This window comes from Vigna unguiculata, chromosome 5 (genome assembly GCF_037176805.1).
Source record: "Vigna unguiculata cultivar grain cowpea cultivar isolate G323 ecotype 2 chromosome 5, ASM3717680v1, whole genome shotgun sequence".
NCBI classification, from domain to species: Eukaryota; Viridiplantae; Streptophyta; class Magnoliopsida; order Fabales; family Fabaceae; genus Vigna; species Vigna unguiculata.
In genome coordinates, this window is record NC_140796.1 from 44,625,373 (window position 1) to 44,640,618 (window position 15,246).

General features: G+C 28.3%; 1 protein-coding gene across 1 annotated transcript; it reads left to right on the forward strand.

Annotated features, from left to right (window-relative positions):
* The first annotated feature begins 13,731 nt into the window (after nucleotides 1–13,731).
* Nucleotides 13,732–14,356, forward strand: LOC114184146 (defensin-like protein). Its single transcript, XM_028071403.1, has 2 exons — nucleotides 13,732–13,874; nucleotides 13,959–14,356. The coding sequence occupies exons 1-2, from the start codon at nucleotides 13,817–13,819 to the stop codon at nucleotides 14,126–14,128; spliced, it is 228 nt and encodes a 75-aa protein (XP_027927204.1). The 5' UTR covers nucleotides 13,732–13,816; the 3' UTR covers nucleotides 14,129–14,356.
* Nucleotides 14,357–15,246: the final 890 nt, after the last annotated feature.

Sequence of the window (15,246 nt, forward strand, 5' to 3'; positions counted from 1 at the left end):
GAGTTGCTCCCTATTCTCTCATTCTCTATTTTCTCTTGTTTCTTCTCTTCTCTATTATCTGTCGTCATTCTCTATGTTATTCGCTTTATTTCATAACACGTTATCAGCACGATGCTCCAACCAATTGAGGACTAGTGAAAGCTTTTTCTCTATAACGACAGTGTTATGCGTGTCTCAATCCAGGCTCTTTCTAATCCTTTCTCAAATTATAATTTTACCTTATATTCTTCCTCTTGTGATAAGAATTATTTAACTTTATCAATTTTCATCTTCGTCTTATTATTTTTATTTTTATTTTGACGGTGATTATTATTATTATTATTAATATAATTATTTTATGTGCTAGTTCTAAACACACGAAATGTTGCAAAATTTGGATTTGTGACCCTTGATAGGAAGAATTCCTTATATTGGATTTTAACTGTTGAAATATATTTAGATGCAATGGATATTGGGATACCATTAAATAAAGAAATAAAGCATCTAAGCAATGACAAAAATATTGTGAAAAGAGATTTCACAAATATTGTGAATTTATTTCATGCCTATGTATGGCTGGCTGGACAAAGCAATAAAGCTTTTGATGAAAAATCATGAGATCCGCCTAATATGCTCCATTCCCAGAAGTGAATGCAGCAATCAATATTATGAATTTCTTTCATGCCTTTGTATGGCTGAACAAAGCAATGAGCTTTTGATAAAAGGAAAAGGAAAATGTGAAAATATTGACAAAAAGATGAAGGTATATATTATCATTACGATGGTAAAGGCCATTTGAATTGTACTTATTGTACACCAGAGCATCTTACAAATAATGAGAAGAACATAGAAACACACTTTGCTTATGAAGATGGTGATTCTGATTATGGCCATATGGATGCTACTCATCTTAATATTGTTATTTTCTTTGCTAAAGCAAATGAAAGCATTGATCACCTAATTGATTATGAGAGTGTTGAAAAAAAAAAATCTCATATTGATATTTACGTTTATATGAAAAACGAATGTTTTGCACTAGTACCAAAAGATATGCGTCTTATTGATAGTGCAACAACTTATACAATTCTCAAGAGTAATAAATTTTTCTCTTGTTTGATAATGTGAGACATCGATGTTAGTATTATTTATAGTACTACAAATATATTTGAAGACTCTAAAAGAGCTACTATACTTCTACCAAGAAGTTGAATAGAAACTTATTAAGTTTCAATGATATTTGTCTGAATGGATATTATATTGAGACAAACAATGAAAAAGATATGAAATATCTTTATATCTCTATGATTGAGTTGAAAAAGAAAGAGTATTGGAGAAATTATCAACATTCTCTTATAGTTTGTACTACAAGTTTATTAGTACAATTTAAATGCATGTCATGGTAAACCAGAAGTTTACAAATCAAAATGATTGCCTTGTTTGACATGATCATTTATTATGATAAAGGATTGAAAAACTCATATGAACACGTTTGAAGCGTGGTAGACCTATTGGTTCCAAAGATAAAAACTCTTGAATGAGAAAGGGGGCTAATATGCAAAATAACCTAATCGAAAAGGTTGAAATCCCAAAAGATTCATTTGACATAATTAATGGTTCGGTTCCAGAAGAACCTCAGGTACCTGAAATGGTTGAAAATGATGAGATCTCAATAAATTATGTCATGAATCATATAATATGGAACCAAAATGAAGTTAACATTGACGAAACTTTTACTTATAACATAGCGATGAATGCTATGAATGACAATGAGGATCAATAAGCAATGATCATTGAAGATTGTCGGCAAAGAAAAGATTGGCCAAAATGAAAATATGCAAAGAAGCATAATTATATTTGTTTGCTAAACGAAAGGTTTTTGAACATATAGTTCGCACACCTGAAGTTATGAAACCCGTTGGGTACATATGAATTTTTGCGCAAAAATCAAATTAAAAATGATGAAATTGTTAGATACAAAGCATAATTGGTTGCTCAAGGTTATTCACAAAACCTTGTATTGATTAGTGAAAAAACATGTTCACTAGTATTGGATGCAACAACATTGCAATATTCGATTATCCTAGTTGCACAACAAGTTTTGCATTTACATCTAATGGATGATGTTACAACCTATTCGTACGGTTCTTTTGAGAATCATATTTATATGAAAATCCCTGAAGGATTTTATTTGCCCAACAAGACAAATTCTAAAAAGGGTTATTCAATAAAATTGAATATGCTCTTTTATTGATTAAAGCAAGGATGTGTGTGGTATAACCATCTTATTGAGTTCTTATTAAAATAAGGATATGGAAATGATCCTTTTTGTCTTTGTATTTATATGAAAATATTAGAAAATCAATTTTTCATAATTATTGTTTATGTAGATGACATAAACATCGTTGAAACTACTAATGAGCTCACAAGACAATTGAAAGAATTTGAGATGAATGATCTTTGAAGGGCAAAGTCTTGTTTGAAATTAGAAAATTGAGTATTTAAATAAAAGTATTTTTATACATCAAGAGGCTTATATGATTAAGGTGCTTAAAATGTTCTAAATGGACAAGTCATGTCCATTATGCACTCCAATAGTTGTGAGGTCGTTAGATGTTGATAAAGACTCTTCTTAGACCCCAAGAAAATGATGAAGATCTTCTTGGTCTAGAAGCACCATATCTTAGTGTCATAGAAACACTAATGTATCTTGCGAATTATACTCGATCTAATATTGCATTTGCTATAAATTTGTTAAGCAAGATATAGTTCTTCAACTACAAGAAAAAAATGGTTTGGAGTAAAACATATACTTCGTTACTTTAAGGGTACTACGAATATGAGCTTATTCCATCCAAATGATTCAGATTCAGACTAATGGGTTATGGATATGCATGTTATTTTACATATTCTTACAATGTCACAATGGTTGATCACAAACAAGATGTTTGTTCACATGTGGTAGCACAATGGTTTCATGAAGGTATATGAAACAAACCATAGTAGCAACATCGTCTAATCATACAAAATTACGAGAAAAGTTGTGAATATGTTTGGTTAAGGTTTATAATTCAACATGTGCAAGAAACTTGTGACTATCCCCGAGAAAGATGGAATCAACAACCATATATGAAGACAATAGTGTATTGTTCAATTGAAAGGATGATATAGATATCCAAAAATTCGTTCATCTGAAAATATGACAAGTCTATTTGTGAAGTTTTTGCCAAGAAAAATTTTTGAGCAAATGACTGACAAATTCGGACTCTGTCACCTTAATGATGTAAGTTTACATGAGGGGGAGAAATAGAATATGTGATGAACAATATTGTATTAAAGAATACAGAATGTTGTACTCTTTTTCCTTCACTAGGTTTTTTTTTATCCCAAAGGGTTTTTCCTAGTAAGGTTTTAACGAGGCACATTCTTTATCAATGGACACTCAAGGGGGAGTGTTATGAATTAATGATTGTCCATTGATTTGATATATTTACTCATATGATTCATTACTCTTTATGGTAAATATTTGTATTAACTAAGTTGATTTGTTTCCTTTATGGATTACATATTGTATCTATAAATAGGACTCTTCCTATCAATAATAATAGATAGATGAGTTGCTCCCTATTCTCTCATTCTCTATTTTCTCTTGTTTCTTCTCTTCTCTATTATCTGTCGTCATTCTCTATGTTATTCGCTTTATTTCATAACAATTACTATTTACATATTATATATTAGAGTTGACATTTATTTTCGTCATTAAATTTTTAGCTTCTATAAGTAAGTTATAAAATTGTTTACATGTTAAAATATTATTAAAAACTATATTAATTAAATTAAAAACACATTTAACGAAAATAAATTGGTCGTTAAATATTTTTTTGTTTTATCATGGACTTAATCATCGAACATTATTTTAATTAAATTAAAAATATTACTCATTAGTGACTGTAATATGTAGGTCACTAAAATGATTGTATATTTTGTTACCAATTTAGTTATTGAAAACTATTTCAAAGTATATTAAAAGTTTCACCCACTAGAGCGACAAAAACTAGTGTCCCTATACAATTCATATCTGCAATCGAATTTATGATCAATTTTTTTTTTTGAGTTCAATAGAAAGTTGTTCCATTAGCAATCGAAAAATGGTTCGCTATATATTTTTATTTTAACGATTAAATTAGTGAAAAAAATGGTCGTTATATTTTTTTATTTTATTAATTGAATTAAAGACCATAATTAACAACACGTTTCGGTCACTAAATTGATCTGTGATCAAACTTTTAATAATCAGTTAGCAATCAAAATCTTGATGATTATTTAGCGATCGAATTAAAATTGATTGTTAATTGTTTTACGATTAGAATTTTCGCTACACATTTTTTGTTGCTATTTCAGTTATTAAAGATCTTTGCGAATTTAATATTTCTAATGACGAACAAATTTGTCCCTAATTATTATTTTGTAGTAATTTCCAACGATAGATATTAAACTAATTAAGAGAGTTAAGTAAAGTAGTATAATTAGAGTGCATATCTTTTCGTAAAAACTACAGATAATATATAAATTATGGTTTGAGTTGTCATCATAGACTTTTCAAAATTGACCAAATTAAAAAAGCAATACAAAAGTTATTCTAGATGCATTTTATTTTTGTTGTATCATGTTTCGAAAGAGATATTTTAGAAAAAAAAATTGAGGTTAGTTAAATTAAATAATTTTAGCTTACGTTTTTAATTAATATGAAATTTGTATTTTATTAATATGAAATTTGTTATCTTTGTTTGTAGTATTTTAGTAAAGATAGAGTAAAATTTTGTTGCATGCTAAATACAAAAGGTAGGCATAATTTCAACATCATTGAAGACTTGAAGTCACCGCCTTAATAATAATTTGTCGTACCGCCTATTTAATATAATTTAAAAAATAAATAAATAAATAAATAAATTATTTTACTTTTCTATCTATATAACTCCATTTCGTATATTTTTTCACGTATAAAATAAAAATGATGTAATGTATATGAGTGAGAAAAAAAATATTAATAAACGATAATTGATAAAAGAAAATATTTTTGAATATCACCACTTATCCAAGTCGTCAAATATGGTCATAAAGTTATGCACACTTTGAAAAGTAAAAGATCTAGTATCTACTTAACAATTAAAAATAAGAACTTGCATCATTCTTTGCTTTTCATGATAAAGAGAAAGAAACTCTACTCCCCCTTTTTTGGTATAATAAAACATGTATTTGAGAAAAAGTTGAATATGAACTAACCCTAATCATTACAAGTATTGTTGGATTTATTATGATAAAATCTTAGTGCTACAGTGTTGACTTTTCTCATGAAAATGCATAAACTTCCACAATTTATTATAACACATGTTATCTATTTGTTGTAGTTTTATTAAAGAAATAATTTACGACGAAGGTTTTAATCCCGGGTTTTAATCCCGTTAAAGGAGTTGCCAACGATTTATTTTTTTCTTAGAAAAATCAGTATCATTAATGGATTACTGACGGTTTTGATTAACCTCTAGTAAAGCAGCACTTACTGGCAGTTTCGAAATTTTTGGTATTTACGAGCGGTTTTGAAATTCCTGGTATTTACCAATGGATTTAAACTCCTGGTATTTACTGGAGGTTTTTTACCCCTGGTAATTATCGATGGTTTTTAAACCCCTTGTAATTACTTGCGATTTTGAAACCCCTAGTATTTACCTGCGATTTTAAAACCCCTGCTAATTATCAACGGTTTTGAAACCCCTGATATTTATCTACGATTTTGAAACCCTTGGTATCTATCTACGGTTTTGAAACTCCTGGTATCTACTCCTTGTATGCAGATTTAAATCCTTTATAATGTATAATAGTCTGAAAGTCCTTTTTTACCCCTATAATGCAATTTATTATTTGTTGATGTTTTTTCTTTTCAAATTCCCTTAATTTTATTTGTTATACTTTTTGAATGCATTTAATTCATAAAACATATGCTAAGCAAAAATTCTAACATTTAGATATTTGTTTATAGCTTGATATAACATTCATAAAAATAAGGAATATTGTCTATAAGTTCAAAGTAAATAAGAAGGTTTAAACATTCAAACTAATGAAATATTACAATATTTTTGTTCTAATTGTTATAAAGTTAAATAAAATGAAAGTCTAAAAAGATTCTTCAACTATCAATCTTGATCTGATTCATTTGTTTCTCCATTAGGAACACTCCCCTGATCAGATACCTAACATTAAAAATAATCATAAAGTATAAAATATATATTAATATACATAAAATTTTAATATTATTGATGATGAATGAAACACATGAAAGTCAATCTCCTTGATAGTTTTGTACAAAGAAAGTTATCATTGCCTTCATTTCATTGACTTGTGATGTTAATGAAGAAACCTATTTAAGAACATAACTAATCAAATTAGTCAAACTACCTGCATTTTACAACATGCCTAACAACAATACAAACTTAAATCAAAATCAAAATCATCAACAATGAAACATATTTAAATTTCTTTTGGTCAGAGACCCATCGAAAATACTAAATTCACCCCAACCTCCTTGTTAATCTTCGCGTTGCTATGTGTGAAATTCTTACGAAAACCCCTCCACCTATTCTCATCCATCAAAATCTCAAACAAATCCTTCACCCTACAATTAAACCTCTCTGTCAAACTGATCATTTTAAAACCCTTTTTCCCTTCATTCTTCTCCTTCTTCTTCGAATCATTCTCATTATTACAATTAATATTAACATTACCATTACTATTAATACTACTAACGCTCATCTGTAGCACCACTTTCTTCGCTTCAAGGTCATCCTTCACGCCCACCCTTTGCCATGCCTACTTTTTGTTAGTACATATATTTAATTTAAATGCTTTGTGATTTAAGTTTAAATTGAGTGTAGGTTTTCACTTACGTTTTTGGTAATTTTCTTATATTTTAATGACATGGAAGGATAACACGAAAAATCCTAAACTCCTAAACTTCTATTCTTTGCACCATCAAAGTGCATTAAAGGGATAAATAGCCATGCACAATGAAATATGCAAATAGTAAAAAAAGAAAGTACTGAAAGAGCAAACAGAGCAGAAAACATGATATGAAAAGAGGAGCACGAAAAAAAAGTAGCAATGGCACAGTTACTTGGCGGTGGCAAAATCGAACGCACTCCAATTGTAATGGCTATGGCACGGTTACTTGGTGATTGCAAAATCGCACAGTGAAAAAATCGAAAAGAGAAACGAAATTAAGGCAAACTCGAAAAGAGAAACAAAATTGAAAGCACAAAATTGAACGCAGTAGCAAATGAAAAGAAAACGAAATCGAGATTGAAATGTTGGGAGATGAAATCGGGAGATCGAAAGAGAAAAATCGAAAGACGAAATAGGGAGATGAAATAGGAAAATGAAATTGGAAGCAAGTGAGAGCAATCTTCGTTACCTCAAGCTTCGTTACGTAAAAGTTTTCATGAGACAGTAAGGAAAGTGAAGAAAGATGTTCAACAGTGGTGGAGGACGGTGAAGAGTGGAGAACGATTTTCTCCTCTCAGACACGACCACGCAAAGAAAGAAAAGAGTATTTCTAAAACATTAAACATTACAAAAGAAAATAAAAATGAAAAAAATTAATTGAAATTTAAATTTTACGAAGGTTCTTTAATATATATATATATATATATATATATATATATATATATATATATATATATATATATATATATATATATATATAACCTAATATTAAAGAAACTTTCTCAAACTTCTACTCTGTGAATACATCAATAATTGTAATTCCATATTGTAATGGTAAATGATAGTGGGTAACATGTACACACATAAAACTACTAAAAATTTACCACATCCAATTTTACACTTGAAAATTTCCTTCAAATTTAGGATTAAAGACATGCAATTAATTGTGATGTTGAGAGTAGGTGCGGAGAAAAAAAAAATCCTAGAGTTTGATTACAATATGAATCACGTATAGACAACACGTTAATTTTGAAGTTCATTCGAAGTATCTTATTTTCAAAATTGCAGTTGTATCGTAATTTCTTGAAAAAATTATAAAATGTTAGAATTGTTAAAAAATGATAAAATTGGATAAATCGTGTTTATTTAGAAAACATTATTTTACTTTGAACAAGAATGATATATAAACTTTTATATGTGAATATTATACATATAAGTCATTATTCACTACAAAAATACCATAAAAAAGAGTCCCACAAAAACCCTCTCTAAGGGTAAAATACCGACGCTTTTGTGTCGGATCAGCGTGACCTTCTATAATCTTTGTTGTCGCCTCCGTCTACTACACCACACTTTCATTGTCATTTGATTCCCCAAAGAAGAAAGAGAAAAAGAAAACTTAAATCAACAGATCCAACAACTGCGACTTCTTCTATAGATATGCTACCATGCACCTCTGCTCCAAATGTTGTTGCACATTCTGTTCGAAGGAGGACACACTATGTCGATCAAATCCGCGATCGAAATTTCACTCTCTTCCTTTGTGAAGACACCATGTTCATGCTTTGATGTCTTTCTCGATGAATTGAATGACCTTCAGAGGCTGCTAATAAATAAATGAGGAACAATAAAGGTATAAATACATATTTGGTACCCAAACTTTTTCGGAAAGTTCAATTTGGTACCCGAACTTTACGAATGTTCAATTTGGTACCCCAATTTTCTAAAAAAATTCAATTTGGTCCTCTCCGTTAAGTTGAAGTTAACACCGTGTCCGTACAGGACACGTGTCAAGCCATGAAATTTTTATTTTTTTTTATTTTTTTTTCAAAAAAAATAATTTTTTTTCAAAAAAATTAATTTTTTCCCAAAAATTTAAAAACTGCCACGTGTCAGATTATCATCGTGCCACGTGGCAGCTTACAATCATGACACGTGGCAGTGTAATATTTGTTTTCAATTTAGTACCCCAATTTAAATTTTTGGTTCAATTTAGTACCCCAATTTTTTAAAATCATCCAATTTTGTCATCTTCCATTTGAGACCAAATTAATAAATAAGCTTAATTACAACCTATATATACATGTTACAATAACTTTTTCTAATATATACATCAAATCATTTCACCTAAATACTTAAATTATTTTATTTTTTACATTTTAACCTTTGTAATTTTTTATACATGAAATTTTTTACACTTGTTATGATTAAAATAATTTGAATATTTAGGTGTAGTGATTTGATATATAAATTCAAAACAATTATTTTAACATGTTTATATAAGTTATAATTAAGCTTATTTACTAATTTGGTCTCAGATAGGAAAGAACGAAATTGGATCATTTTAAAAAATTTGGGTACTAAATTGAACCAAAAATTTAAATTAGGGTACTAAATTGAAAATAACTATTACACTGCCACATGTCATGATTGTAAGCTGCCACGTGGCATGATGATAAACTGACACGTGGCAATTTTTAAATTTTTGGAAAAAAAAATTAATTATTTTGAAAAAAAATTATTTTTTTTGAAAAAAAAAATAAAAAAAATAAAAATTTCATGGCTTGACACGTGTCCTGTACGGACACGGTGTTAACTCCAACTTAACGAGAAGACCAAATTAAATCTCTTTAGAAAATTGGGGTACCAAATTGAACATTCTTAAAGTTCGGGTACCAAATTGAACTTTCCGAAAAAGTTTGGGTACCAAATGTGTATTTATACCAACAATAAAAGAAGGGGAGAAAGAAATATGGATGAGTTTCTAAAACCTGGTTCAAAATATGACCGTTAGATATAATTAATCTACGGTTCTTATGTGTTTCCTTCAACGCGCACAGATTAATATAAATATTGGTACTTGCGAGGGTTAAGCCCTCACTACAATATTTGTTTTTTAAAATATGGTTACTTGCGTGGGCTAGGCCCTAGGTAATATTTTATTTTATAAAAGGATAAAAGGATATTTTCACTTGCAAGAGTTAAGCCCTAGCTAAAGTTTTATCTTTTTAAAAAGGTATTGTTATTTGTGTGGGTGAGGCCCTCACTACATATTTACTTAACTTATTTATATTACACTAGCATGACTTTATCTATTATATATATATATATATATATATATATATATATATATATATATATATAATAGATATATATTAAATATTACTACTAAAGTGGGTTAGACCCTCTCTACTTATTTAATAAATTACTTTTCAATATATAATTTACATTAACCTTCGTCTTGCCCTTGTTTTAAATTTATCTAAAATATTTTTTTTTTATTAATTTGATACACAACGATCTAGCCTTTTCTTGCCTCTTACATATATTTTATTATTTTAAGAATTATTGTTACTAGTGTGTGTTAGATCCTTGCTACAACTTAAATAATTTTTTTAATTAAGTGTTATATAGTGTGTTGGTTTAATAAAAATTATCATATGTTCAAAAATTGTTATGTCACATTAGAGTGGGCTTAAACTAGTCTAAAATTATTATTAATTTAATATTGGATTAGAGTTGGTGAGACCGACCCTTATAGTGTCGGATATTTGACCCTCATTTTTTTACAGAAACTAATATGTCATATAGTGATTTTAACTGACAATTTATTACAAGTATCTAATTTTTTAATATATCCGTCCATTTTTCTTTCTACTTGTCTTAATATCCGTTTTTGTTTTCCTTTTGTTCTCTATTTGTTTTAATATCCATCTTTAATGTCGTCCTTACTTTAAATTATTAAAACATAAGGTCTTAGTTAACTTAAAATAAATTATTAATTTTTCTATGCTAGTTTCACTAAAATACACATTTGATGATTTTTATTTTATTTTTTATATTTAAAATTAGAGAAAAGAAACACCGAATCATTTATCGATAAACTCATACTAATGATTATAAATTTTGACATTTCAGTTATACTAACATTGCAAAGTTCATCAATCATTTTTCATAACATAAAAATTTGTTAAAATAAATAAATACAAAGCATGCAAACCAAATAATCCATGATAAAAAATTACACTTCACGAAACATAGACAAATATATCTATTATAAAAAAATATAAATAATTACAATGAGGTGTTCTTTATGGGAAAATCCAAATTAGTGAGCTTAGCACAATGTTTTTTCTCACAAAAAACATGAGAAACTTTGAAGTACATATGTTTACAAAAATGCAAGCAACAATGTCATCCCCCTCTAAGGTTTCAAAGAATCACTCATTGATCCAAGAAACCATGACAAACTAAAGTAGAATCATTATTTAAATAAAAACCTTTGAACACCCCCCCCCCCCCCCCTTCAAAACATGCTCTAAAGAATAAATGAATCTCATAAACTCAACATAAATATAAGTTTGTACCCCTAAAAAGGCTTAAAAATTATCCACATATTCACCCTGACTTCCTCTAAAAATACTAGTACATGTAGCGAAATCAGGATAACTTTAGTTGTACCATCAATATTCACCTTAAGCCAATGATAAATGTCCAATATGTGATAAATTTGAGATGAATTTGACACTTATCTTGAATTGATTTTTATGAATTTATGTATAAATCACCCCCAACTTAGCTTGTTTTTGCAGTTTCCAGTATCAACAAAGAGTCAAAGTGAAAAAATAAAGAAAATAAAGGAATTTCAGGCAATTCTAGTCAAAACTGACACTGGTGCAACTGAGGGACAAAGTTGAGGCTTGAGCCACACTAGAAAATCCATTGTAGAAGGAAACCTCAAGCATTGAACCTGAGGCTAAGCCATGAAGATATCTTCTTTAGGAAGATATCTCAAGACCATAGCATTAGGCCTGAGCCATAAAGGAAACCCACGTGAACCTAGGGGGAAACCTATGCAGCTGGAGCCACAAGTGCACTGTTGAACTGCCTTGGATAGTTTATAAAAGCAAAGTTGCACCCCTGTTGTGAGAGACTTTTTGTGAGGGTTATGTTTAGGAACTCATAGAGTGTTTTGTAGACACTTTTCTCTATACTTAGTTATCACTTCTTAAGGGAAAAAGAGATGATGATTATTTCATGTGTTGTAATGTTCTCATCTAGCATTATAAATGAGTATTTAAATTATCTTAGGCATCGACTTCTATGTAACGTGAAACTATTGAATATGATAAAAACAAAAATTAAACATTATTTGCGAAACACAACTTCATTGATGAAATTATGTTTTCCAATCACAATAATCAGTATTATAATTTTCCTACAATTTGTTCATTTAGATAATTTAATTACACAAATTACATAAAATGCTTTTTAAACCTTTCATTGATGAAATTATGTTTTCCAATCACGATAATCAGTATTATAATTTTCCTACAATTTGTTCATTTTAATCATTTAATTACACAAATTACATAAAATGCTTTTTTTTTTCGGCAACCACATGCATGTTCTAGGAATGATGTAATTTCAAAACAATTCTGATACCACATATACAAGTGCAATATTTTTCTAAAAATTACATTATATAAATAATTAAATCAGAATTTGAAAACTTACTCGAATATCATTTAATCCTTTGAAAAAAGAAAAGAAAAGGTGCCTCTTTTTACATCTAGTGATATAGATATCATTAGGTGATTTATCAACGTGCATTCCCTTTTATTTTCTTTCTGTGAGAAATTAAGGTACTTATCATTATACTATAAGAACTGTATTTTTATGGTGGTGAAATAATAACCCTATTATGATAAAAACACTTATTATTTTATCAAATAACAGTTACTCTTATGAAATTTGTCCTCCCTAACTTAATTACTGTATCATAATTTATTTACTTATTATCTATGATTAAAAATGTATTGGATGAAAGCGTAACTAATGAAAAATATTGGTGTAACTATTAAAAATGTTGTGTTGTATATATTACAATTTAAAGTAGCTTTAAATAATTTTTTATATTAAAAATATTACATTAAGTATAATTTTACTTATAATACACACTTAAAATATCTATTTACTATAAATTTTAATTATATAGAAGAAATACTTATATCACCCCATTCACGGAATAAAATATATACTTCTCGACTTGAAAAGTCAAGCCACTGACTAATGATTATTATATACCTAAAATAATGGTTATTATTTTCTTGATTTTAACTTTTATCGGATACTTCCTTTTCCTAGTACTTTAACTAGTTCACTTCCATACCCAACTACCAAAGAAGATAAAAAGAAATATTTGGAATATAAAATAAAAGTAACATTTTATAAACTAAAATTTGATTACTCAAATTAAATTTAAATTAATTATTAAATTTAAAAAAAAACTATTATAACTTAAACTTTTATATGAAAGTTCATTATTGACGATAATGAGAAAAGAAAAAGAGAAGATAATACATATATAGACTTGTATTCCATATATATCTATTATTCTTTTTCTTTTCCTTTATATCTTTCTTCTCTTATCTTCTAGTTTTGTTTTTTTATTTTGTTCTCTTTTAAGAGTAAATACATGAGGTGTTGATAAATATTTAAATTTATACGAAATATTTTTCAAATATATATATAAATTTATTTTCAAATTCTAGCTAGAAGCCTGGCATGTGATTGTTCTGATAAGTTCCTTTCCTACACCTGGCACAGTTTGTTTGACTTTTCACACCACCAAAATACAAATCCACCGAAACCTTCTTACAGATTCATTCATTACTTTCTTCCAGTTTCTACTTGCGTTTCTCATCAGCAACTTCATCGGTGTGTACTTTTCAACTCTTCAAGTGCTATATATACGTGTCTAATAATAAGCACAAACCACACCTTCATATTCCATCACACACCTTTAGCATATACATATAAGTGAATATCCACTAAATAAGCCATGGAGAAGAAATCAATCGCTGGATTATGCTTCCTCTTCCTTGTTCTCTTTGTTGCTCGTAAGTCATTACTCTTTATGTTCATTCTTCTGCATCTCTATCATATGAAATATAACCCTATTTTATGACATCTATGACATGCAGAAGAAGTTGTGGTGCAGAGTGAGGCAAAGACTTGCGAGAACCTGGCGGATACATACAGGGGTCCGTGCTTCACCACTGGGAGCTGCGATGATCACTGCAAGAACAAAGAACACTTGCTGAGTGGCAGGTGCAGGGATGATGTCCGGTGTTGGTGCACCAGAAACTGTTAACTGGATTCTCTCCAAACCTAGACAAACGTGCATGCAGGGCATTTTATAAATAAAACAACCATATATATATATACAATAAGCCTTCTACTGCATCTATATATCAACTTTGTACTGTACTATTACTTTCGTGTCAGAACTATGTGTGTAGTCTCTGTGACTCTGCATAACAGCAAGCTGAGTTATGCACTTATGAATATATAATCAATAAAGTTCTTATGAATCATGAAACGTGATCCTATTTTATTCTTCTCAGTACGATCATTTTAATTAATCTTCTTGTCTTCTCTTCAGGTATGTATTTGTGTTTACAGTTTTTCCGAAAGTAACTTGCTGTATTTGTTAAACGGAATTCAATAGTTGATTTAGTATAGTTTATTAGTTTTATAAAAATAATTTATGTTTTAATGTACAAAACTTCCAAAAGAAAACACAAGATTTATTCTTAGATACCAGCATGAGTCACTCTTGGTGGTAACTTTTGAAAAAAAAGGACTGAGGCCAAAGAAATAGTAATCTATGGGTTTAATACAATTTTTGTCCCGTAACAATCGTTTTATGTTTTTCTCTATTTTTTTTTTGTATTCAATAGGTTTTTGTATATTTAAAAAAAAATCATTATGATTGTTTTTTAAATGCTAATTAATATCATTAATGAAATGTCATTTATAAGATAAAAAAAATAATGTAAACACTAATATCATATTAACAGATTAAATATTTTAAAAAGATATTAGAATCATATTATGTCAAAAATAAATAGAGAACAAAATCATTCAATTATTCTACTAATATAAATATAAAGACAAAAAAAAAATATTAATCTATAATATTTTTAGAAAGAAGTATTATAAATTTATAATACGCCAAAAGCCCTCCAAAATGCTTATATCCTTGACAAATTTAAGCGGTATTTACCCATTTTTATATTTTAAAAAAGTAACATAATTATTTATAGTTTAAATATGTTTTTTCTCGTAACTTTTAATGAAAATTGAAATTAGTTCATCATTGAAATTTTGACTCAATTTAGTCTTTCAATTTTAAAATGTGTAGATGTAGTCATTTTAACCAAATTTTATTAAGTTTATTTAATGTTTTAAACGTGTTCCATGATAGCA

Excerpts from the sequence above, each read along its gene's own strand:
- LOC114184146 (XM_028071403.1), top strand. The coding sequence starts at position 13,817 with ATGGAGAAGAAATCAATCGCTGGATTATGCTTCCTCTTCCTTGTTCTC. Across the intron at positions 13,875-13,958 it reads CCTTGTTCTCTTTGTTGCTC|AAGAAGTTGTGGTGCAGAGT; the intron begins GTAAGTCATTAC and ends TATGACATGCAG.